The 23,821-nt window shown below is 46.3% G+C and overlaps 1 protein-coding gene across 10 annotated transcripts in view; it reads left to right on the top strand.

Annotated features, from left to right (window-relative positions):
- Positions 1 to 23,821, top strand: part of LOC111250507 (cell adhesion molecule Dscam1-like) — a 151,554-nt gene that overhangs the window by 101,977 nt on the left and 25,756 nt on the right. For 9 of the 10 annotated variants that reach the window (XM_022805883.2, XM_086986565.1, XM_086986566.1 and 6 more), the window contains 10 exons: positions 5,782 to 5,937; positions 15,492 to 15,643; positions 15,936 to 16,068; positions 16,390 to 16,512; positions 16,746 to 16,919; positions 17,451 to 17,744; positions 19,446 to 19,577; positions 20,698 to 20,948; positions 21,677 to 21,926; positions 22,425 to 22,571. In XM_022805883.2, coding sequence (XP_022661618.1) covers positions 5,782 to 5,937; positions 15,492 to 15,643; positions 15,936 to 16,068; positions 16,390 to 16,512; positions 16,746 to 16,919; positions 17,451 to 17,744; positions 19,446 to 19,577; positions 20,698 to 20,948; positions 21,677 to 21,926; positions 22,425 to 22,571 — 1,812 coding nt within the window. The remainder of the gene's footprint in view (positions 1 to 5,781; positions 5,938 to 15,491; positions 15,644 to 15,935; positions 16,069 to 16,389; positions 16,513 to 16,745; positions 16,920 to 17,450; positions 17,745 to 19,445; positions 19,578 to 20,697; positions 20,949 to 21,676; positions 21,927 to 22,424; positions 22,572 to 23,821) is intronic. The other variant, XM_022805876.2, reaches the window with a different exon arrangement.

The raw sequence follows: 23,821 nt of genomic DNA, 5'->3' as shown, positions 1-23,821 counted from the left end.
TAATGATGTCCTTTTTGCAACTCTTTCCTGGCCTTTTCTTCTAACGAAGAGGCCCGCAACGTACATAATGATTTTGGCCATCGAGTCTTATCCACGCATTTAATTAAGCTAAAGGCGTCTTGTTTTGGAAACCGATTTTTTTTATATGCGCACAGCGGTATCTGTTTAACACAGAGGCAAGAAACATCAAATGATTTTAGCATATCTGTATAATGTCGCAGCTCTAAACCTTGTTGACTCATACTTCATGGTTACCTGATGAATACACGCGCGATTGTCATAGAAGCAATGTCAGCCTGGTCGTACCGAGTCATTTCTACCCGATGCGCTGCTGAGTAGAATACTTGTTCCCGCACTACGGTCTCGAAACACCCGTTTATAGTTGAAAATAGATGTTACTTATATTGGTTTATTATATTAAAATACTTCACGATCTCGGGCGGCTTTAGCTTCGCCTATTCTTGTTAGTAATATACGATGCGAGATCTGAATAGGTCCCTTAGAACGATTCTAACCGCTCCCGTAAGGAAACGAAGGGACGGAGATTTAGCCTAAGAAGCGTTTGCAAGGTGAGGTATCGGACTTATTGCGCTCGAACACACCTTTAATGCCCCCAAAATTTCAAACACGTCACACGGAGCACTTCGAGCTTATCGCAACGAGAATGACATAGCAGTAACTTTCTAGATTCAGTTTTTAGAACTTATTTTTCTGCATTTTTCAATTAGGTATAACTATTAAAATACATGACCACTCTGTGACATCAGATGTAGGAAGTCGTACTGTTTGCACATGTGTGCGTGGTTTTTGGAACTTCACCTTTCGAGTGTTTTGTCCGATACCGCCGTTAAGCATTTTATAAGATTGCTGGCGCCCAACCGTTACGAAACAACGTATGTCTTTGCCCGAATTCGAACCATGGGCATCTGAAATTGACAGGTAAACACGTTACCCACTAAGCTATTATTATCACACAGGTTAAATCAAGCCAAATACTACTAAATAGGTGTACTTATCTAAATATGATTCTAGAATAGGTATGAATGGTGAGTTTCGTATAGTCGATGTTACACATTCTGTCCAAAAGTGAAGTATAAGGCATATTTTTGCTAATATCGCTAAAACTGTTGTTACTGCGGAAGTTACGCTCAAATTTCTTCAGTGTTCTTTCATCTAGCTTAGACAGCCTTCTGCAATGTGCCTTCTTTGAGCTGGCCTTGCCAGACATCAAGGCGGCCCTGTCTAGCGAGAATATCGAATGGAAAGCAGATGATTCGGGTACAAGAGCAATGGCCTAGCTCAGCGACCGAGTATCTGTGACTGTGCATTGAAAGGTCCCACTACTCTAACGGTGGATACATAGCTTATGGGACTGTATCCTGCTCAACTTGATATAGCGGGCAAGTACATACATTGAGTTAAGTCATATAGCACTATATATACATATAGATATATGTGTGCATGTGCTTACAATGCAACATTGCATCGTATCGAAAGGCAGTGATCTGCCGTGTTCATACACTGACTGACTTCGGCGTGACACCAGCTAGGAGGCGCACCATGTCACTTGAACGGGAATACACTGGGTAACATTCGGCATGGTCCCAATCGATGCTCGGCAACGAATTTGGGGAAACGAAACTAACGCCGCCTTTCCGGAGTGAGTTGACTGGTAGCCATCGCTTTCAGCTAGACGCATCTCTCCATCCTCTCTCTATTTCTCACAGAGATTGGCTACGTTCTATAGTAAATCTGCCTTTTGGAGCTGGCCACGGCAAAGGCCATTTGTCTATTTGCGTGGCCCCATTCAAGAGCCGTTCGTTAGTTCCGAAATCGTTGCTAGTGGTCATAGAGGTGGGCCTTAGTACGACAAGGCTAACGCTACGCGATGCTATGCCAAGCCCAGATCTTTTCCATCCGGAATGTCAGAACCCGTGTTAACGCCCTTGCCAAATGGGGGACGTGGCATCGGCGGGACAAGTGGAGTCTGGGCGATGTGTACGTCAGCATACGAAGGGCGCATGTCATCCGCCTTGTGGGGCCAGTTGCTATCGCTACCGGCATCCTCTTGCATCTGGAGCTGCCGCAGCCGCAGCTAGTGAAAAAAAGATTCGCCCATTTGCAATGAAATTACTTTCACTGCTACCACTGGCTGCCCTTTATTTAATAAATGGACGTAATTTTTCTTACATTGTACACCCATTACTATGTGATGTGGCCCAGTGCCACTTCTCCTTGTCGGTGCAGCCGCTGGCAGGGAAACCGCCGACGCGTGTCGCTGCGCAGCAGTCTGTCCGTTTTGCTCCTAGGACAGGGTCATAGTAGAATGCTGGCCTGTTCCTTGTCTTTTAGCAGGCTCTTTCGTCCCTTGGACATACATAACTGGAGAGTATACATGGGAAACATGCGTACGCGAATAGTAGATCTAGAAGCGCCCGGAGGTGTATCCCCTTCTCCATTGGCGTTTGTATGTTTTGCGATTTTACATTCATGAAGAGCGAGAGGGGTTGAGTATACTATCTCGCTACTTAACTTGGTGGCCGCAGGCCTGCCTTGGGATCGCGACCTCAGCCAGCCACAGAGTCATTCTGGGTCGCCCTTTTCCTCCATTTCTATATCTGAAAAAAAGAGAAAGCCTGTCCTGCTGTGTATTGACTTGTTCTATGACCTGCCCTGTTTATTCAACCAGTCGCCCGGTGCAGGCCGTTACGCTTCTTATACCCATATTCTTGTTCATAGTGGGCTTCGTGGCTTCCATTTGTTCGTTGCCGCGGCGAGGCTTTCTACTAGTTTTCACATCCCCTTGCAACCATTGTCTGCATCCGTCCCCTTCGCATAGAATTTCGCCCTCTCTATTAATTCTTTCGTTCATTTTCTCGTTCTGCCTGCTGACATTCTTCCATAAACTCATTTGTCAGCTTTCATCTTTGTGCACCCACTCCATTTGCCGTACTTTTTTTTTTGTTCTGCATGGCCAGTGTTCACCGGTGTCCGATGTGCGAGTACCCCAAGCTGGAAAGACCAGTAAATTCTGTGACGTCAACCATGGTAAAAACGCAGGACAGTTCATGTGAACGCAATAAACCTCTACGGGCGTGAGCCTGACGATTGTTTTGCTGAGGATTGAATCGTGCTAGTAACGAATGGTAACATTCGGCGCGTCGTGGCACTTTTTTTTACCATAAAGCACATAGACGCTTTAGAGCTGGCAGAATCTAACCAGCGGCGTTTACTCTGGTTGGACGAGAGAACGAACAGCAACAACGAATGCTGCTGACGAAAATTGTTTTCTCGTATTTTGGTTTTGCTTTGGCCCGCCATTTCTTCGAGTTGCTCGGTGACGGGTCAGCCAAGGCGTCGGTCGGTTTCTTCGTGCTCGATGAGGGCTGGCTTGAGTTTGCCATACCACTGTGCAGTGATGAAAAATTGGCACATTTGCATGACCGTAACGGCAGCAACACCAGGCGCAACAGGGGCAACTATAGCGACGGTTGGTTCACTGTATCTGTACATGTAAATGTGCTTGTACGAAAGAGACTTCGAGGCGTGGGTGGCCGGGCCCTGTTTCGTGGTTGGCTTTCGTAGAGCCGTGGGGAAAAGAACATACGACTGCAGCAATGGCAGTAGCCAGACAGTTGTCATCTCATGTGCCTGCTTGTTCGCACATCAACAAAAGCATCAAACAGTCGCAGATGAAAAGTGAGCCGGCGGCACCGAAGCTCCGCCAACTATCAAAGTCACGAAGAGACCGATCTGGCCCATTCTCGCTGCTTCTGCTGCCGCCTTCGCCGAACACTACCTACTCAGAAGGAAGCACAGGCAGAACGACATTGAAAAACGACGTTTCGGCGCTAACAGCAGCTGTAGCGGCTAACCAACCAACAAACTGCAGTAGTCAGCGCCGTTGGCCGCCGCAAGCCACTGCTATTCTACGAGTGGCCGCTGTTTTGCCGACCGACTCAATAAGGCCGAAGGCCGGCCGATGGGACGCTCGACAATCGAGAATCGACCGAGGCCACTGGAGCCAACTAAACCCAACGACGCAACAGTGATTGGCTGCTTCTAGCCAACATCAGGGAGTGATTCTTTTTGTTGTTCCTTGATGTCACGAAACACTAAGCTTGAACAAAACCGACGCCTGCTGCCGCGGTTCTATAGGACTCAGGCGTGAAACAAGCGCAAGTAACTTCAATATTGGTACTGGTGCTTGTAGTAGTTGTAGCAGCAGCAGCAGACAGACAGACAGACAGACAGACAGACAGATCGACTACATATCGCTGTTGTGTCGTATTTTTTATCGTTGCCTCGAGACGACGGGCAGTAGATGATAGTGTGTCTTCTCGTGTCACGCGCTGGACAGCGACCGCGACAGTTCCGCAGAGATCTGACCAACCTAGTAGTGCGAGTTATAGTCTCTGACATAGTGAGAAAGCGCATACGAAAGGGTAGTACTGCGACAAAAACATGCTTGTATGGGTGGCAAGTGCAAAACGATGCAGTAAGCTGATAATAAAGACATTCAGACGTATCTGATTCAAGATACGTATGAAGCTTACCTAGTTACTTCGTCGCATTTGCTAAGGAGAGTCAACTAGGCTACTGATGTAGGTTCACTCCATTGTTACGCACTTCACGTCATCGTCACTGTTTTGATCGTCGCCATCATCTTTTCCCTTTGTTTTCTTCTTGGTAGAAAAATTCTCATCGCGTATCGTTTACGGCGGTGCGATCGCGATCGCCTGATGGTAGACCCCATCGTATGAGAAGCAACAGTTGATGGGAAGCGATATAATGAAAAGTACTCTATAGTCAACTGGATGACTTCTATAAAGTAGTAATATACCTATGTACAAATGCTTTAGCCATACAGAGGAACAACATCTAGGCAGTGTTCGTTCCTTCTCGTTCTACTGACCACATAAGGAGGAAAAGGGGCTAGTTAAAATGCCTGATGCAAACTAAACAGAGAAGATATACACTCAAGAAGGAAGAAAGTTAAATGTTATCCTCAGGGACTTGCTGGGCTTGTCTTTTTCCTCCCCTCCTTCCATCATGTGCGTCGCTGAATATAAAGAAACCGTGAAAGCTAAAATAACGTGTCGAGACTTGTGAAGAATTATTAAGTTTACGCTCTAAACGTCCGCAAAGACGGCGGCCAGGCAGACAGGCGCCTCCTTTCGTCTGTTCCAGTGGACTGCTCTTAAAGCTGGCCGGGCAGGTGTACCGCAGCTCAGGCCCGGGATGTCAGTCCATAAAACCGGTAACCGCTCAACTGCGCATGATTCTTTTACCTCCCTTCGAAGAATATACGGCTATTTTCTTAGGTGCTGCCACATTGTGCTATCATCAGATGGAGGCTGCTTAGCAAGATTGATGTTAATGATTAGCGTCAAACAAGGTAACAGTGAGACGGTCAAGGAAATGAGTGGCTTACACGTACGACGGGAACATTATGAAATGCATACGTCAACAAATAATATGGTCGTATTATTATACATTAATATAGTTGTCGTAAAAAGTGTACAAAATACCATCGTGAAAAATACATTGTACCTTAAGACTAGGTCAAATCAACCGTTTGAATATTTTAGTTTTTGTTATATAGTTCTCAAGCATTTCGATCTGAGCAAAAATCATAACTGAGCATTAGCTATCATAAAATAATACAAGCTATCATAAAATAATACAAGCTAGATAGTGCATAGAATTCTCGCGTTGCGTATTTGAACCGGCCGCCTTATTACTAACAGTAATATTGACTTGACAATCCTTACATTTCAGGTGGCCGCCCTTTGCCACTGCACCATCGGCAGAAGGTATTCCCAAATGGGACCCTTATTGTGTTTTCACTAACAACGGATGATGCCGGCCAGTACTCCTGTGTGGCAAGAGGCCCCGATAATAACGCCACTGCCAACCTCTCGATTACGGTCAAAGGTCAGAGAACCAACGTGCAGCGTAACTCGTTCATTCTACATAGTACCTACAGCCTTCTCTTGTTTCTATATCTGCCCAATTTTCTTTAGCACTTCCAGTCTGGATCATCCAGTGACATCATCATTGGCCCGTCGACGAAATGCTTTTTCTGATGTTACGGATTACTAAAATAGCGGTTTACCCGAAATTCGTATTGTGGCAGCCGCGCACCGAGTCGTCAGGGCCGATTTAGGAGGATGGATTATCCGTACGTGATGTAAAAAATGATTAATTGGAAACCCGTATTAGCAAATACCGTGAGAGTACGGCGAATTTTCTCAATTATCGCACTCAATCGGCTTAGAACCAAGTTCGTAAGACAAAGCATATGTCTGCCTTATCAAAGCCCTATACTCGCACAACTACGGTACGTGACGCGGGCGAATCTTCAAGTTCCTTGAAGTCACTAAGATCGTGTGGTAGCAGTAACGGGGGTTCACTTCAGCTGCTACCGCCGACAAAGTCAAACGCTTTACTGTGGCGACCGACGTTCGTCCGTTTCATCGTAGGCCTTTGTGCGCCAGCGTTCGTACCCTAGGTAAAGCGTTTGTATATGGGGCCACAACAACAAAAGTAGCGAGAAGGATTAGAAAGGCAAGCTGTACCGCAAGCTTTACGATGGAAATGTGGTCGACTAGTGCAGATATGCTGAGACAATGGATACATGGCCCTAACAGCCGCCCACAGAATAACAACCCATAGTAGCTCCGCAAAAAACCATCAAACGCCCCTACCATCATCGTTGGTGTTGCAAATGCATGGGATTGGACATCGAACGGGTTAAAATGGGCTAAGGTACCCATTCTTGCGGCAACGGGGAATAACTCTCCCAGCAGCAGTTGTGAAACGATAACACTCAAGGCAGAGGAGCGCCAAATACGGGTTGCTGGCCAGAGGTCGCTTGCCGGTGTTGTATAAGCGAGTGTGGCAGTGTTGTACGGACAAAAAGACTAGGATAGCTCAACTTCGCAGAGGCAGAAATGCAACGAATGAAGCTAGAATGGAAGTGTGAAAACTTTCAATGAAATTTTTATTGGCGTTCCGCTTTTCTTTATCTTCGAGAAGGTTGGGGGAACCATAGCATGAAAAGGATACCTGGATAATGGCCTCGTTGACTAATTTTACAGGAACAGGATCCAAGAGCCTGAAGATCGAACTGTTCCTCTTTTATAGGTGGACCTACTCGGCAGATGCATAAGGCTTTGAGGCAGCCAGTCAATGCGGCGCTGAAATAAGCCGTGTTCCTAAAACGCTGTTCGAACCATTTAAAGAGAGCAACGATGACTTATTTCTTAGTTGGAGATTCGATTGAATCATGATTGTATGCAGATGAAAAAGGACCCACAAAATACTATAGAACAAAACTCTTTCCATAGAATATGAATGTACTCAGCATGAGCGCAATATGCGACCACTGAATTTTTCCCTATCCAACTCTGTTTAAGGACCTTTGTTGGCCTACACTGGAAAACACGTAATTTATGGGTAACATTGCGCGGCGTTGTGAAGTTTTGTTTCCCAACTTCATACGAACATTTGATACAACACTATTATGACACCCCATCGACATTTTACACTCGTCGTCTAGCTGAAATCCGTCATGCTTCATATACAAGGTGCGCATATCTGTAACGGCTCGTTTTGTCGCGCTCCCGATCATGATGCGGGGCTTTTTTGTCGTTACTTTCGCTTGTCTTTTCCCTGGCCCTCTTACTCTCGCCCATTCGCCCGCGTCCGCTCTAAGGTTATTCAAACCTATGTAACGTGAGTACGCTCCAGGAAAACTTTCACTTCTACCACTACAATGTCTACATAGGTATATAATGATACGCCATTTCTTTGGAGGCCTGCTTGTTTACTTTACTCGCACTTGCTTTCTCACCCTCTTTTGTTCTCTATACGCGACACGGAACGGCTGACCTCATATCTTTATCTTTACTAGTCGTAACAAAGATGTAGAACGGGACCGGTTCTACGAGACTCTTGGAAATTTGGATAGCAGCGGATAATGTTAGGGCATGACTGGAAGATGTTGAAACACAGCGTTTTGTTCAAAAGAGCCGAACGTTTCCCATTGTTCGCCGGCATCTTTCGTGTTAAGACCAGAAATACAACACTCACCCGTCAGGGCTTGAAGTCCTGTCATTCTCCACTTCCTGATGCGCCCCGTTTATCTATCTCGTTTGTAGTCGCATAGTAGCTATGTTGTTACTTTCCACTCTTACTTGATGTGGCTCGCCTGCGTTATTACCATAATACTGTGTGCGTTTGTGTGTTACTTTGCGACACACAACTTGTTGTGAAAGATGTCACTGTTGATTTTGAAATTTTCTCTCAAGACTGCGGCCTTCCGGAGCAAGTACAGCCTGACAGGACGTGGTCCGCCGCACAGCCGAACCTGGCCGTACCCTGTAAGATTTTACCGGGTCCCACCAAGGACTCGAAATGGGCTGGCAAAAGACATGCATGATCTTCACCTTTAAATCAGCATTAAAAAGAAGAAGTGGCAGAAAAGGACGAGAGGGCGAGAGAAAAGTAAAAGAGTACGCCGATGCTACTGCAACAATGATAGAAACAACCAAGCAGTATAAAATTTTTTCTGATGATCGTCTAAACCAGCCGACCGCCACGCTTTTAGCGAGGCACTGAAGTCGCCTTTGCGCCTTCGGACGGTAGTGTAAAACAGGCAGCCGCCTCCTTTCCTATATACTCTTTGTTGTGCAACCTCTGTCGCAGTCCAGTCGATCTGCCATCTGACCATTTGCTCAGCTGTCGTACGAGCCACCAGCAATGAAGTAAAGATAAAAAGAGGTCCCCATTTCACACACCCGCCCTGTTCTTTCTATCCAGCTTAGATTCCATCCCTGAACAACGGGCTGACGCCCCAGCGGAATGAGCTCAAGGTTCGAGACCCGCTTTCGTTTGTACGACGGCGAACCCTACGAGGAACGACGCCTAAAAAGGGGGAAGAGAGAGAAAGGAAGAGCCGGGAGAGGAAGACGACAGCGTCGCAATGCAGCTGTGATAACACAACCGTCGTCATTGACACCGTCGGCCGACTGGCTCAACGAACCTTTGTCGTCTCCTGTAAAATGTTAAACACGGACGATGTGTGCTAAAACGGGCCTAGATGGCGACGGAAAAGAGTAGGAAGAGGCCAGCTTCGCGCGTCGCCTAGGTGGCCTGGTCGCGCTGCTGCTACCTCTGCTTGATGGGATTGTCCTCTAATCTCAGTTCGTTGCCCCCCTCACCATTGAGGCTGATGAGGCCAAGCACTCCCGGCTCCCATTTCTCGCTTGGCAGTTATCTCCCTGTATCTCCTTCTCACTTGCTTTTTCGCAAGCGGGAAATGCAGAGCAGGACCACAACCCTATCTATCTGCATGGACTAAATCTTGACTTTCTACGAGAAGACTTCATACGCTCTGATTGCCGACTTACCCGCACGGTACGAGCTCCGTGCCTCGCTAACGAACGACGTACAGATACACAAATCACAAATGTATTTTGTCGCATGAATAAACTGGCAACAGTGTTGTTAATTAATGTGCATACAGTAAGTTGGACGTATTCTTTAGAAAACGAACTTGTACTTAGTGGAAAAATCGTCTATTGATTTTAAGATACTGCAAGTAATAAAGCATGCCGTAGAATTCCCCCGACATATTCGTCAGAACCAGTGTGATTTAGAAGTAGACAGTTGCTACATACAAGAATTAGTCTGAAATAGACTCATTTATATCAACTTCCTATATAAATCAGTCGAACCACTTCTTTTAAGTTCATGGAACTTTCGTTACTCTATAATACAAAAATAAATATATTTGATCGTACTAAACTTCGTCAATGATGCTAAATTGATTGCTTTTGTATCCATCTGATGCCAGAAATATACCTCTACATTTTGCCAAGCCTATGAAACCATTGATCTACTAGAAAAAAATTGGAAAAACGTACTGATTTCAAAAGTAATGCGACATGCTTTAGCTTCTTATATTGTTTGAGATAATATTACCAGATTTTGTTCTCCAAATTTTTCAAGAGGGGGATATGTTGCAGTAGACCAGGTATAGATGATGTTTGCGAGATATTAAACAAATAAAGGTTTACCAAAAAAAAGTTTTTTTCTTAAGTTAAGAGATCAAAAATGTTAATATTCACAATAAAAACATTTTGAATGCCCATGGTTTTTATAAGTCGACTTCGTAACAGTATTGTCCTATCTTTTCTTATTTAGGAGTAGCCTATCCTTTGATGGCTACTTGATTCGTAATTTCTAATAGTATAATAGCGGCAAAAAAGGACCTAATATGCGACACGATCCTGTACACATACTTGCTATAATCATTGCTGGCAATCTTTATGTGAAAATAGGCTAAGCTGAAATTAGACAAATCGCCTATGCAACCACCTTAGAGGGGATGCCGGTGGAACCAAATCTATTGCATAAGCAGAACCTCTCCCCCAGTCACACAACTATCACTTAACCAACTAGCATACAGTGCTATCTCTGAGCAACGGCGGTCTCCGGCCTTGCGCTGGATGGGTGTAGCTAGCAGCCATGAAACTGTTAACGCTTCTGGATCGGTCCATCACTGCTGTCTCGGGCTGCTGACAGATACAGCATAATGCTATATATGCTACATAGCATGGCTTTCTATTGCCTCAGCTGGCAGGCATCTGGCTACGAACCCAACCCATCTCAACGATGTACTGGCAGCTAGCATTTGGGCAAAAAGCCTTCTCAAGTGTCAATTAGTCCTAATGAGCAGACGAGCGACTTCTCAGCCAAAACTGCCCATCTCGTATGCTGCTGCATGTATAGCAAGGAGGAAGGCTCAGAACGGCAAGCCAGCCTGCGTCTGTTGGCCTACTTGCCTCCTTACGCGTGCGTTTCTTTATCGTGCTCAAGGCGTCCTTCGTAGGCTGCTGTGTGCCTGTGCCGTCTTCCTATATTCCGTTTCTAACGGGGGTTGATCGTGCCAAGGAGAGCCAAAAGCCTGAAGCCTGCCTCACAGCGGGTTAGGAGAAAAGGTACTGGCCGCGAGAAGCTAACCGCCTCATTTTTTACGGAGCGCTGTCGAAGCTGACGCAGCCGTTGGTACCTAAAAGGCCGAGAGATCAGGCCCAAGTCCGAGCTTTCCCGCGTAAGGAAAATGGAAAAATGGAGGAATCGCTACTTCCGTCGTTAGGCCAGAAGTATAGGAATGGTTCTGTCGGCCGGCCGCCAGGATTCCACTGTCTACCGCAAAACGCCGCTGACTGAGCTGGCGTGTGAAGCACATTCATATAGCAGAACAGAGTAGCATGTGGATAACGCCTCTGCTGGCGCCGCTTCTACTGCTGTCGCTCCTTTTCTCCTAATTCTCATTCTTCGTCGAGGTCGCCGTCGACCTTGAATGCCAAGGAAGGCATAGGTGGAGCTTCGGTAGCCTCAGGCTTGCGACACTGCTGTAAACAACCAGCTGGCAGGACGAAATGGTCGGTAGAGAATAATGTGGGAACGTGTGTGTGACACCGGAGCGGACAGGCCACGCTAGGTAGCGCCCAAGAATAGTAGCAGTTGGGACGAAACGGTATGGACTGAGGAGACTAGGGGCGGCACTGATGACGCATTGGCGAGCTAGTAGGCGACCATCAGTGGCAAGTGGGTGCTTCTGAGGTTTGGACTTAAGGGCCTCTCTTTTCTCATCGAAGCTGAGTTAATTGGACCACGTGAAAGTTGGCGGTGGCACTACGCGACCGGAAGGTAGCTCTAGCGGAGTAGGTGTTAGCTGCTAGCAACCACTCGCGGAAAAAGTTCCTACTATGGTTCGTGTCAAGCGGCGACACTGAATGAAACATTGCTAAGGAAGCTAAGAAGCCGCTTCTCTTCCTGCCCTGTCCCAGTTGACATGGCTGCTTGGGGAAACGGCAACTGAGGTAGGGCGATTTGGGCTTTCTGGAGCTCTAAACAAGGTGTGGGCAGCAACTAGGGACGAATGGGGGGTCTTTCCCGAACAAGTCTAACGGAGCACCCCTCCGGGTTCACCGGCAGCAGAAACAGCAGCATAGCGCTGCTACCCTCATAACGACGAGGTTAAAGAAACGTACCTGGTTAACTGGAAATATTCGTAGGGCATGTTAGCTTTTAGGTTCTGGTCTATCGTTACTACTGTCTAAAACACCGTCCCAGACTCTACCACAAACAGTAGCAAATGCCAGGCGCCTAATTTTAGTGGGATTGCGCGCGCATGAGTGGTGAATATATGCACTTTTTCTGGAAACGTCAATCACCGTGAAAAATAGGGAAAATGCCTAAAGCAATCGAACCTACTTGAAAACATACAAAAAAAAAATCTACTACGAACAGGTGTTGCCTAAACGAGATGTTAGTAAATCTGATGGTAGAGCATTTTTGCGCTTGAATTCTCCGCATTAGGATTACAACGCGCCATCATTAATTATCTATTGACGTTTTCCCGCGGTAACCTAAATAGGTGTCGTGCGATATTGAGACAGATATACGTTAGACTGCTTTTTCCACCCAATTGAGGCACTCTGTGTGCCTATTAAGTGCCTAGCAAAGAAGAATGTTTAAATTAGTTGTTGAACGAAAGTTTAAAGATCTGACATGACTATGCAAAGTAATAGATCTAACTGAATAATTTCTGGCTCAATCTTATGCAGTTCTTAATAGAGATTTGTGTTTATAAGAGTGCATGGATTTTGCCAGTGCAGCTATTGTTAATTGGATCTGGCTGCCTACGTAAGTTCATTGATGAACACGTGACAGTATAGAATTATTATCGTGTAGATCTGATTTTGATACGTTCCGCCTTTTTCTTTCCACTTTCAATATAACCTAGAGCCTTCAAGCAGGTTTTTCTTTGGAAACCACGGCACTACCATACACTAACGAACAGCACAACCAAAAACATTCTACGATTAAAACGTTATACAATGCTCTTGATACTTGTTCCCTTGCTGTATCGTTTGTTGAGAATATGTATTGACAGACTTGCCTGCCTGTCCTTTGCAAACACATCGATTAGTTGGTGAGAGTGACGGGTAAAATTTTTCAGGAAGTGTGAATGTTTACGAGAGCAGATTTCCGTTGCGCATACTGTGTACCCTGAAAAGAGTGGCATTCGACAAAGGCAACCTAGCCTGAAAGGCCTGCAGGATACTGGTTAGGCATGGTAACTTGACTGGCAATCACAGCAGCGGCACCATAGCTAGCTCGTACTCTATGACTATCTCAGACATATGGACAGTGCTACTTGTAGGACGTGGCAGTTGACGGTATGCTGGCCGGTGTGGCAACATTTAGTCGCCTGTGCAGAAGAGTTCAGTGAAGAGACTACGCTCTATAGGCACGAGCTGCTCTAATAATAGTGGCAGATTTGGAGCGAGCCGAGCTGGCCTGAAAGCAGGAGGGACAGGGAAGGCCTAAAGGAGCTGTTCGCAGCTGGAAGTAACAGGACGAAAAAAATAGACTCGTACACCATCAGGTGGCAGAAACTAAACGGTTACCAAGTAATAGTTCTGGCAAGGCTTGTAGGGGCTATCCAGCCGGCGTTTCCCTTTAAGTTACCTGCCTCTTCTAACCGGCGAAGGTTTCACCGCTAACCAACGCAGTGCCGAAACGGTAAAACTGCCGAAGTTTGAACTAAAAAGCTACACACTCCGGTAGCTAAAAGACAAGTGGCCGTTGCGTGAGAGCCATTATGTTACTGACTGGCGTTTAATGTGCTGGAAAGATATTGCAGTACACTTCTGCGACCAATTGCTTTTCTCGGCGTCTCGTCTTAACGTCCTCCCACCCGTTCATTGCCATCTTGGCCTTCAGTTCCTGCCCAAGTTTAATACGGCCTGGACATCAGTACCGACTCCTACCAGTGCCGCCTTCGTGGAATGAACTGCCGCTAACTGGTTAAGCTCTCAGTTGTTTTAGTCGCTTGAGGCCTTCCTTGCTCGCTGCATCCGATAATACCTTTTTCCCAGTTTTAATACGCGCTGTGCCATAGAGAAGAACTACAGCGGAGACTAAGAATTAGGGGTCAGCCCGTTTCTTGGGAATGTGATGCGGTATGATACGACGGTTAGAAACAGTCAAGGCACACGCCACTATTACCAAACGCGGCAAGAGGCCACGGCACTTGCCTTCCACCAATGCTTCATGCTCGCTGCTGCCGATCGTTGCCGAAATTGCAAGAGCGCTACTAGTCCTTCATGTTGGCATGTCCCTCTAACAGAACATGTTTCACCAGTGTTGGTTTGAATTGCTTTTTCATACGGGTAGGCCTGTTCAAACATTAGAAAGCGCGAAATTCGACAGGGCGTTATAACCCGCGACCTCATCTCGAAAGAGAAGCTTTGCATTTTGGTTGCCTGGATGTATCAGCCCGACGAGAATGGAAAGACAAGCAGGCATCGTGCTTACCTCTCAATCCTTCGCTTTTCGTTCTAGTTGTTGTGGCTGCACTTAGCTGGCCGCTACTTCTAAGGTCATAATGACATCGTTTCCATGCAAATGGCCCTTGTACCAGCAGTGGTGGCAACGACGGGATACCGCGATGGCACCGTGACCCTTCTAGACTCGAAGACCCACGCTTCGCTTTGTCGACATCGCATATTTGACTGTTACGGTAGTTCCTGCAGCCGACCGACGTTGCTGCGACCCGTATTTTCTCCTGGACGGAGGGTTCCTCTTTCCACACCTCGCGCCTGCCGTGGCCTTGACTCTGTCCGTTGCGACTAGCATTCGTTGTAACGGGCGGTTAGGCGAAAAGAGAGAGAAAGACGCGAGGCACAACGGGCGGGCTCTTCGGCAGCACGCAAGAACAACATACAACGAGGGCGAGGATTCATAATTACTAACAATAATAATAGTAGTGACGGCATGCTATGGTCCACGAGGTGAAACTGGTGGTAGTATTTATATAAGGAAATATAAGGTATCGAGCGTCGAAAGCAAGATGCTGACTCAGCGTGTCGAGGTTGAGCGAGTACGCTTAACCTCAGCCTGCTCGTGCTCCAATGACGGAACCCACTTACAATAAGTGCTAGGGTAAGATTTGGAAGTATGCTCAGAGTTTAGCGTCGTGAGATCATCGCTAAGGCCATACCATCGATAATTAATGGAATGAATAGTTTTATTCAACAAGTATATGATAGGCAATTCCGTGTAGCAACAAGTCCCCTACTACTGTTCCATTTCCCATTCAAAGTTTCCTACCTCAAAGCCAAAGCTTCGTAAATACGGTTGAAACAGAGAAACAAGACGAGCATTGTGCGCATGCAATCGGTTGTCGACGATATTCCATGTTAAAGCTCGGATGGCCGTGCAAGTTAAGCTAAACCACAATCAACTGATTAGCCGCGATAGTGAGACATGTCAGAACTTAATTTCTAAGAGCGTAAAAATCGTACCTGAATTAGTTATGGAGTGACATCTATTTACACTGATATCGGTTAGTTTGGATTCTATTCATAAAAATCTCACTAGTATGTTTCACGTCCCGAATTTTTCAGTTCCTCCTCTGATCGAGAGGTTCGCTTTCGACGAGAATTTATACGAAGGGATGCGAACCCGTGTCTACTGTAACATTGCTAGAGGCGATCAACCACTTACAATCCGCTGGTTGAAAAATAACTTACCGTTGCAATCCGGGGCACAACTACAGGTAAGGCAGCCGATGCGCTACGTGATGCACAATTTGCTATCCGACCACCTAATCCGTAAGCTAGTCCCAACGGCCACAGTGTAAACTAAAAGCTGCAGGCTGATTTAATTCACAAGTAAAAGCCTCTGTTACGTCAAGAAAAAGGTGAATTGTACCGTGTTGGGAAACGACTACGTTTGTCTCGTTTGTCAGCTCAGCGCGGGTCGACACCTGCACGGGATGAATAAAAGGTCCATCCCATAATTTTTCTCTCCCTTTTTTTCTCTCGGCCTGTTTTGTTTTATCTTCGTAGGTGCGCTCTCTGGATGCATTCTCCGTAGCGTTGGTCATCGATGCCTTGAACCCCGCTCACAATGGAAACTACACCTGTATGGCGAGCAACGACGCAGCTGTTGTAAACTATACGGCGATACTCATGGTTCACGGTAGGTTTACAATTTTCACATGTTTCGAATAAGTTTTAGCACTGCAGTTGCCAGCCAGGACTAGGAGTCATGGAGGATCGCGGGAACCGAATAGACACTGCGCATTAGTTCTAATTTTGTCAGAGTAATGACGCATTCTTGCTAGCTTGAATGTAACAATCTTAAGATTAAACTCTGCATTTATTTGTCTTACGATAACATTTGCTAGAAACGTTGTATAATCTTGCTGACTATGAGGACCGAGTATATGTACTGCGACAGGTCAATAAAGGAACTTATAGGTCTACAACAAATAAACACGTGTTTACTCTAATTTGACAGTTCCACCTCACTGGGTTCGCGAACCGAAGGATTCATCAGCTGTGGAAGGTTACAGTATCCACGTAGACTGTATGGCTACTGGGCATCCTCTACCGCGCATTATTTGGCAAAGGGGAGGGACAGGTAAACAGATAATGGCGCTTCGATGAGAGAGAATGGTTTGCGTTCAAATACGTGTTGCATTGCAAATGTAATATCTAATAAAAAAACAGAAGAATTACTTACATACAAAAGCCCACAAAAAAAGATAGTCAGGTTGTGTCGTTTTTACGAATTGGTAGTACTAATGGAGGTTATTCTAAGCAAGTTCTGTGCTCCGTTGTAATTGCACTTCGTCGTACAAAAAAATATTGCAGAACGCCAATCATCAGAATACAAGCAAATCCTGAGTGGTCCCGATTACCAGATCTTTGAGAACGGCACCCTGCGTATCGCAATGGTTCGTTATCAGGATCGCGGTCCGTATCTCTGTCAGGCTGCCAACGGGGTGGGATCCGGCCTAAGTACGGTGGTCCAGCTAAATGTTCAAGGTTCGTGCAATCACTGCCGGTTCATGTTTAGACTTGTGAAGGCAGGAAACGATAGAGGGCTCCAACCGACATCCGTTCTCGAGTAACGAAAAGTGGAAGTTAACCGAGGAGAAGTGACCAACGCTTGGGTGCTGGTTATGGTCTGCTTTTTCACGCGGATATACACAGACGATCAAGATGAAATGGGCTGCTAGATCCGACAAACTTTGCTTGGCCTGACTGGGGATCCGCTAAAGCGGCGGCGCTTTAATAGAAAATGTTTGAAGAAACGGGGACTAAACTGCCTTCCCTTTCTCGACTCGCCATATTGATAGTTACGCTTTTCGTTAGTCGCTAAGGGAGCGGTGCTGGTTGCGCAATTTCTTTGACGCAGGGTTTAACTGCTTAACAGAGGTGCACTGTAGCAGAAGGCAATGCTATACTCAGCTTTGAGATGGGCAGTGAGCAGGAAGTTATGAGGACAGGCGAAAACCACTTTGAAACTAGTCCGACTTAACTTGGCTATCTGTTTGTGGGTTATGTGACTTGCAGTGCCGGCTCGTATCGAACATGCGGTTCACAACAATACAGTGAAACTTGGCTCGAAGATGGCACTCAACTGTCCAGTGCGAGGTGACCATCCGATACGTGTAAGATGGTCAAAAAACGGGCAACCAATAGGCAAGGAGTCAAAAACATTCGGGGTGCACGAGAAAAATTCGGCGTTGGGATTGATTTCAAGCCTTGTCATCCATAAGGTTGCACGCGAGGACTCCGGCACGTACACTTGTGCTGTTAGTAATAAGTTCGGCAACGACGAAATGCAAGTTCGGCTTTACGTGCAAGGTACGTAACCTTTTTAAAGCTAACATTTGTTATTATTATTAACGTTTGCTAATCTATTTGAATCTTTACGGCAGCGTTTATTTGAGATAGATAAATAGCATACGCGGAGCACGAGTTACGGTGGCTACGATAAAAATAGCCCAAATATGATAAGTAAGAATGGTTTTTGTTATTTATTATTAGGTGAAAAAATTATTTGAATAGGAATTAGACGGGGGTCTGGGGCTCAAAAAAGACTTCAGCAACTGGATTGACATATCTGGGAAATATACGAGAAAATGAGGATCTGGGCTTTTCAGAAGAGAACTGTTCAAAATGCTGAAATTGTTACTTATTTGGCTGCATTAGCCATCTAGCATGAAAATAATACAAAATTAGAATATAGATACATCCAATACTAAAACAAAGCTAATGTCACATTTTTCTATTGTCCATTTCTGCAGCTGATCATATCCGACGCCATTTATCGCTTCTGCCTATCTCATAAGCACAATAGGGTTTATGATAAGTCAGATGAATCCACGACGTCGACAATGATTGGCGTTAGTTGAATCGTTGGATTCATTAAATCTGCGACATAGTTATGACAGGAGGAAATGCCCACATGAGCATATTATTTGTCGGATTGTCTGTTTGTCATTACGACGCTGCCTAATACATTTTCATTGTATTTTCTACTTACTCTCTCCACCTGTGTCGGCCGCGCCTTTCGCTCTGTCTTTGATTCAAGGCCTTTTCTCGCATGCGTCGATTTGTGTCTCTCAGTGACTTTTTTTTTTGTCTGTAACTCCAATTGTTGCCGCGTTGGGCTAGTTTTCGCGGTCGCATCCCCTAGCAAAGAAGCGGCAGCAAATGGAGCCAGTGTCAGCAGTTGCCACTTGTCAGCCATCCACACAAGCGGAGGCGCGACACGAATTAGATAGAATCACTTCGGGTAACAGAGTCGAGCGAGAGAGAACAAACGGCGCTGCAGAAAGGACGGGGAACAAGGAAAGCATGGAGCAAGTCCAAAGGGGAAAAGACCTGGTTATCATATTACCATTAGTAATTGGAGAATTGTTTCTTCTTTTCTCTTGTTCGTTCGCTCGTTTCCTGATTTATTTGCTGGCGCAACTCGGGTGGCTGTCCATCCGATCACCGTCCCGTCGTTGCACGACCATCGGTGCACCTTCGCTTCGTACGTTGTCCGGTCGACGCCTTATTCTGTGCTGCTGCTGCTGCTGCTGCTGTTGCTAATGCCATGGTTCGTACCGGCTCTTGTCACGTTGGACCGCTGTCCGGCCACACTCTGCTACCATTGTCCCGTCATCATGGCTACATTGGACGCACTACTTGTCGTTGTCTGCGTCGTTATGGTTGCTGCTTTCGCTCCGGCCGCCGTGGACAACTACACTTCTGCTATTTCGTCTCTTTTCATCGACTGGTTTCGGTCCGTGTTTGACGTCGTCTTATACGTCGTTCGATCTCCTTCTTCCTCTACTTCTGCGAACGCCGCCCGCTTGCTTTTTCGACTTCCTGTCTGTCAATCTTACCGATGCTTTGTCGACGTCTTGGCATTCTGCTCTTCGTCGGCAACAACGAACGAACGCACGCACGCACGCACGAACCCTGCTCCTTACAAACCATTTTGTCCTACCCGCTTACTTTGACCCTGCGTCGTTGTTGCTGATGCCGTGCCACCGTGCTACCTACATCGCGTAGAACCGCCGGAGCCCGTCGAGGGCTTCAACATTACAAGTGTCAGCAGTCGAAGCGTTAACGTCGTCTGGCGAGAACCATATAATGGCAACAGCCCCATCACTTACTATCTCATACAGTATAAAAATAGGACAGGTTGGTAGCGTTTTTCGTTTTCTGTTTTTATCTGCTTCTATAGTGCTGTATACTAGTTATTTCCTAACAAGTAGCAGATACCTAAGTAGATACGTGCGGCATCTCCATAGAGAATAGTCGTGTCTGTCTATTTGCGGGGTGTCCCCCAATCTGTTGACAGAGTCGCTGCCGCCGTTTCCCACCTCTTTCTTTATTTTTTTGAATTTCTTCACCGGGCGCCGCCAACCTCGGCTGTGACCACCCTTATTCTTATCCCCACTTTTTTCTGCATTATTTTTCTACTTGTCGTTGCTATTACCATTCGTAGGAAGACTAGCACGGAAAAGGCGTAGTTTGTTTCTCTTGTTCTTGTCGCGGCCCGTTTTACCTCCAGTGTTGTTTACTAGCCGACGCTCTGCCCATAGCTGGCGTGGATAGGCCGCTGGTTTTTTTTGTCGTCGGCAGCGTAAACAGCCAAGTAACCTGGTCGCTGTTTGTAACTGTACGGCGACTCCGACCCAACCCATTTTACCCTTTCGTGGGCCCATGCATGGAATAGGAGTATTTCTGTATGAGTGCGAGAATTCATATTCCCACAACAAAAACAAGCGCCAGCTGTCCCGGAAGGGGGAGGTTGACCTCATTCATGTTTTTGGCGTGACTAATGCTCCGGTGCGTCTTCCGTCAACAAACAAATAAAGGCCAAGCGTGAAGGATGTTATCTACTATAACGAGGTACGCAACGCCACGTTGAACATGTGGTTAGACAATATAAAAGTCCCTTTTGCTGACCATATACATTGTGGATATATTACTTCAGCTACAAGTCATAATGAACCGGTGAGATACAACGAGAGTGTTGAGTGCAAAAGCGCTACGACAATTCATTTATATAGAGCAGTAATAGTAATGAACATCAGTAGCAGCAAAAGTAATAGTCTATGGAACAACAGGATGAACATACGCGTGGCTATAGGGTATTATTATCTTAGATTCGATGCATTCAATTGTGGACGTTCGTTCACGTGTTCACGTATAGTCTGGCACATCCTTGCCATCCAGTAACTTCTTGTAACTTGTATATGCACCTGTTAGAACCGTCAATATGATTCAAGCAAAATGTTTTGAAATTGCATTGCAGAAAGTGCGTGGGATAGTGAACAGACGATTAACGTAACGGTACCAGCTTCTGAGCAGACAAGCTGGACCGTGCGCGGTCTCGGGCCCGATATCCTGTACTACTTTCGTATACAAGCCGCCAATGAGGTCGGCATTGGACCTCCATCAACGAATCTATTGAAGATGCGTACGGAAGAGGAGGTGCCAGCCGGCCCCCCGACAAATGTCTACGTGCAGGCCGCTGATTCCACCTCGCTACGTGTATCATGGAATGTACGTAAGCAGCTTAGATATTGTTAAGAAGCACGGTAAGAGAGTTCCCGGAGCGCAGACAGGATCTGGGGTAGAAACAACAGCGACACCAAAGACATTTACCATATCCTTCTCGTTTCTTCCTTTTCCTGTAATAATCATTTGCCCCCAATATATTTTATTACATTTCAGAGTATAATACCAGGGCATTGTAGCAGTGGCGTTTTGTTATTTAGAGACACTAGCTATTCTGCGTAATTGTACATAATACGCCTATTCTGAGCGATTTTCCACTGCTAGCTACTAGTGGTGCAAGTTCCGCTCGTATTAGGGACGCAGTACTATACGAAGCGTGCCAGCGGGGCCAAGGGCTTACTCCAAATGAGCCATCACTAGTGCAATTGTAGGGTTTCAGCCTAACGGTTAAACTAACTGTAGCAGCCTAACGGTTAAACTAACTGTAGCTGCAACTTCCTTTTTTCACGGATAGACATACACACATAGATGATTTTGACTGCGTCTATTTATATATAAATAGTTTGCTGTTAGTTCGCACTCTATTAATACACGCATAGGTATTATGATATACGAAACGTGTGATTAAATAAAATACAGGGCATATACGTCCATACCGATTTATACGCACTTTATCTACACGTATATGCAGATCGAGAAAATAGTAAGATACGCAAACATCATAAAAGGCATTGTAATCATCTGCTTTGATTTTGACGTCGTTTCTTTTCCAGCCCCCTGTTAATGAACTACGGAATGGTCGCATCAAGGGCTACTATGTGGGCTATAAGCTATACAATTCCAGTGAGCTTCACCTTTACAAAACAGTAGAGGCGAAAGCGATGAAAAACAGTGGCCAGTTAGGCGAATGTATGCTACACAACCTGCGAAAGTTCACAAAGTATTCGATCCTAGTGCAAGCATACAACTCGATCGGCGCGGGGCCGCGATCGGACGAGATGGTCGTGTCAACCGCGGAAGACGGTAAGTAGCTTCCATCACGGTCGCAATAGCTACTATAGTCGAAGAGTCTTGTCTCCTTACCATTTGGCTCTCGTCCTTCCGACCTTTTTCCACTGCTGAACAAACGAATGAACGATAGTAATAGATCCGTTTGGCCAAATGGGGCGAAGAGCTGCACCCTTTCATTGACTAAGAAAAAAAGGAAAGCTAACCAACGAAAGAGTCCATCCATCGAAGGAGGTATATCGCTGCTCGCGGCGTCAAAAATATCGTGGTCGGCTTTCATTAGAGGAAGGCCGTGGCGACGAGGGGCCTGCTGCCTGACGAAGCAAGCACCAGACAGTTCGTTCGTTTGTTGTACGTCGATGGTCACTTGATTTTTCCGCTTTCCTCGCTTACCCATCTCTCACTTTGTGTGCATCTGTATGTGTATGTGTGCGTTTGTCTAACTTTTTCCTGTCTGTTCCCCTCTACATCTATCTATCGGCCCGTATGTCCCGGTGACGTGATGCTTCACAGTGCCTCAGATTGCGCCGACAGGCGTCTATTGCCACGTCCTTTCAACCAGCTCAATGAAGGTGTCTTGGAATAGTCTCGACGTTTCGAAGCTCGATGGAATTCTCCGCGGGTACCAGGTCATCTATCAACTCGTCGATACGCTAAAAAGTAAGTTCGCCATTTACCATTCAGCCATCCGCCTTCACTGGCCATGAACATCTGTAGCCAGCCGGTAGCGGTTTTGGACTAGATCCCAGACCAAGTATGACTAGACTAGAGTATAATAGCACAAAGCTACATGTGCTGGCTGGGTACGGTATCAAAACACCAGTGATATCAAGATACTGTAACATCAATCTCTGCTATTTTGGCCTGTCATTTACAATCCACACAGCAGTTGTTGGTGTCACCGTTATCGTTTCCTGTCGTCAACTTCTCGTCATAACACTTACTGCCGTTGGGGAAGGGATGAGAATGAGGTTCGGGGGAGTATGAGAAAAATAGCTTTTGCCGGCGGAGAAAAGGCTTGACTTGGCGTTTGGTCGATCAGCGTAGACCAATGGCTCCGCCCCCGGAAGGCGCGAACTCCTTAAGTGATGAAGGGAACATCAAAAAGGCCTTGTCGATATTTGCTCCAAACGGATCAGCAAGCAGTGGAGTCCCACCAGCAGTGGTTACGGCAGCTTCGTCCATCTAGTGCCTTCGCATCATATCATGCCAATGACAACGCCGTGGGTCCCTTCTACTTACCGGCATCTCGAGAAGCTGTTCCTTGTCGCGTACATGATAGCGGGGTTTACTGCATCGCCTTCTTCTCCTATTCATAGCCAAAGTGACGGAGCAAGTACTCTATAGTTGCCTTCGACACTATCACAGACGCCGTAATAGCCACAGGCTGCACTGAATCTCTAGTTAGCAGCGTAATGCAGTCTAGTTATAAACCAATCGTACGCCAATGGGACTATACCTCAGTGTAGCTCTATTTTTTGCAGAGTAGAACTGCTGTTTGCTAGCGTTGTTACGAGTCGAAAAAGAACTAGTGGGCCTAGACAAGCCAGTCTGAAATCAACCCATCTCAATTCAACCGAATGGGTACGGGGCGGTTGCGCCTAAAGGAGCAGCGTTTGCGTATCCGAAACCTCTTCTCTTTGTCTCTATCTCCCTCTTTCCTCTGCAGTTTCGTATCGCTGTCGTGGTCATCGTCACGGCATAGTTCTCCTTTCTCCGTACTCTCGTGTGCAATCCCAGCCTTTTCCCTTTGGTAACTCTTTCTGCGGGAACCCGAATAGATGGGTTGCGTAGCCTGACCACGCGGAGCACGCCCTGTAGACGGTTCCCCACCTACTACCCTGAATCAGCTTCCTGGATTTTCCATTGCCGGAGCAGTGGCAGCGGCTATCGCCGCTACTACCGGTGCC

Source organism: Varroa destructor, unplaced genomic scaffold (assembly GCF_002443255.2).
Source record: "Varroa destructor unplaced genomic scaffold, Vdes_3.0 BEIS01000004.1, whole genome shotgun sequence".
Taxonomy (NCBI): Eukaryota; Metazoa; Arthropoda; class Arachnida; order Mesostigmata; family Varroidae; genus Varroa; species Varroa destructor.
The sequence above is the reverse complement of the archived record's forward strand: the minus strand, read 5'-3'. Positions and strand labels throughout refer to the sequence as shown.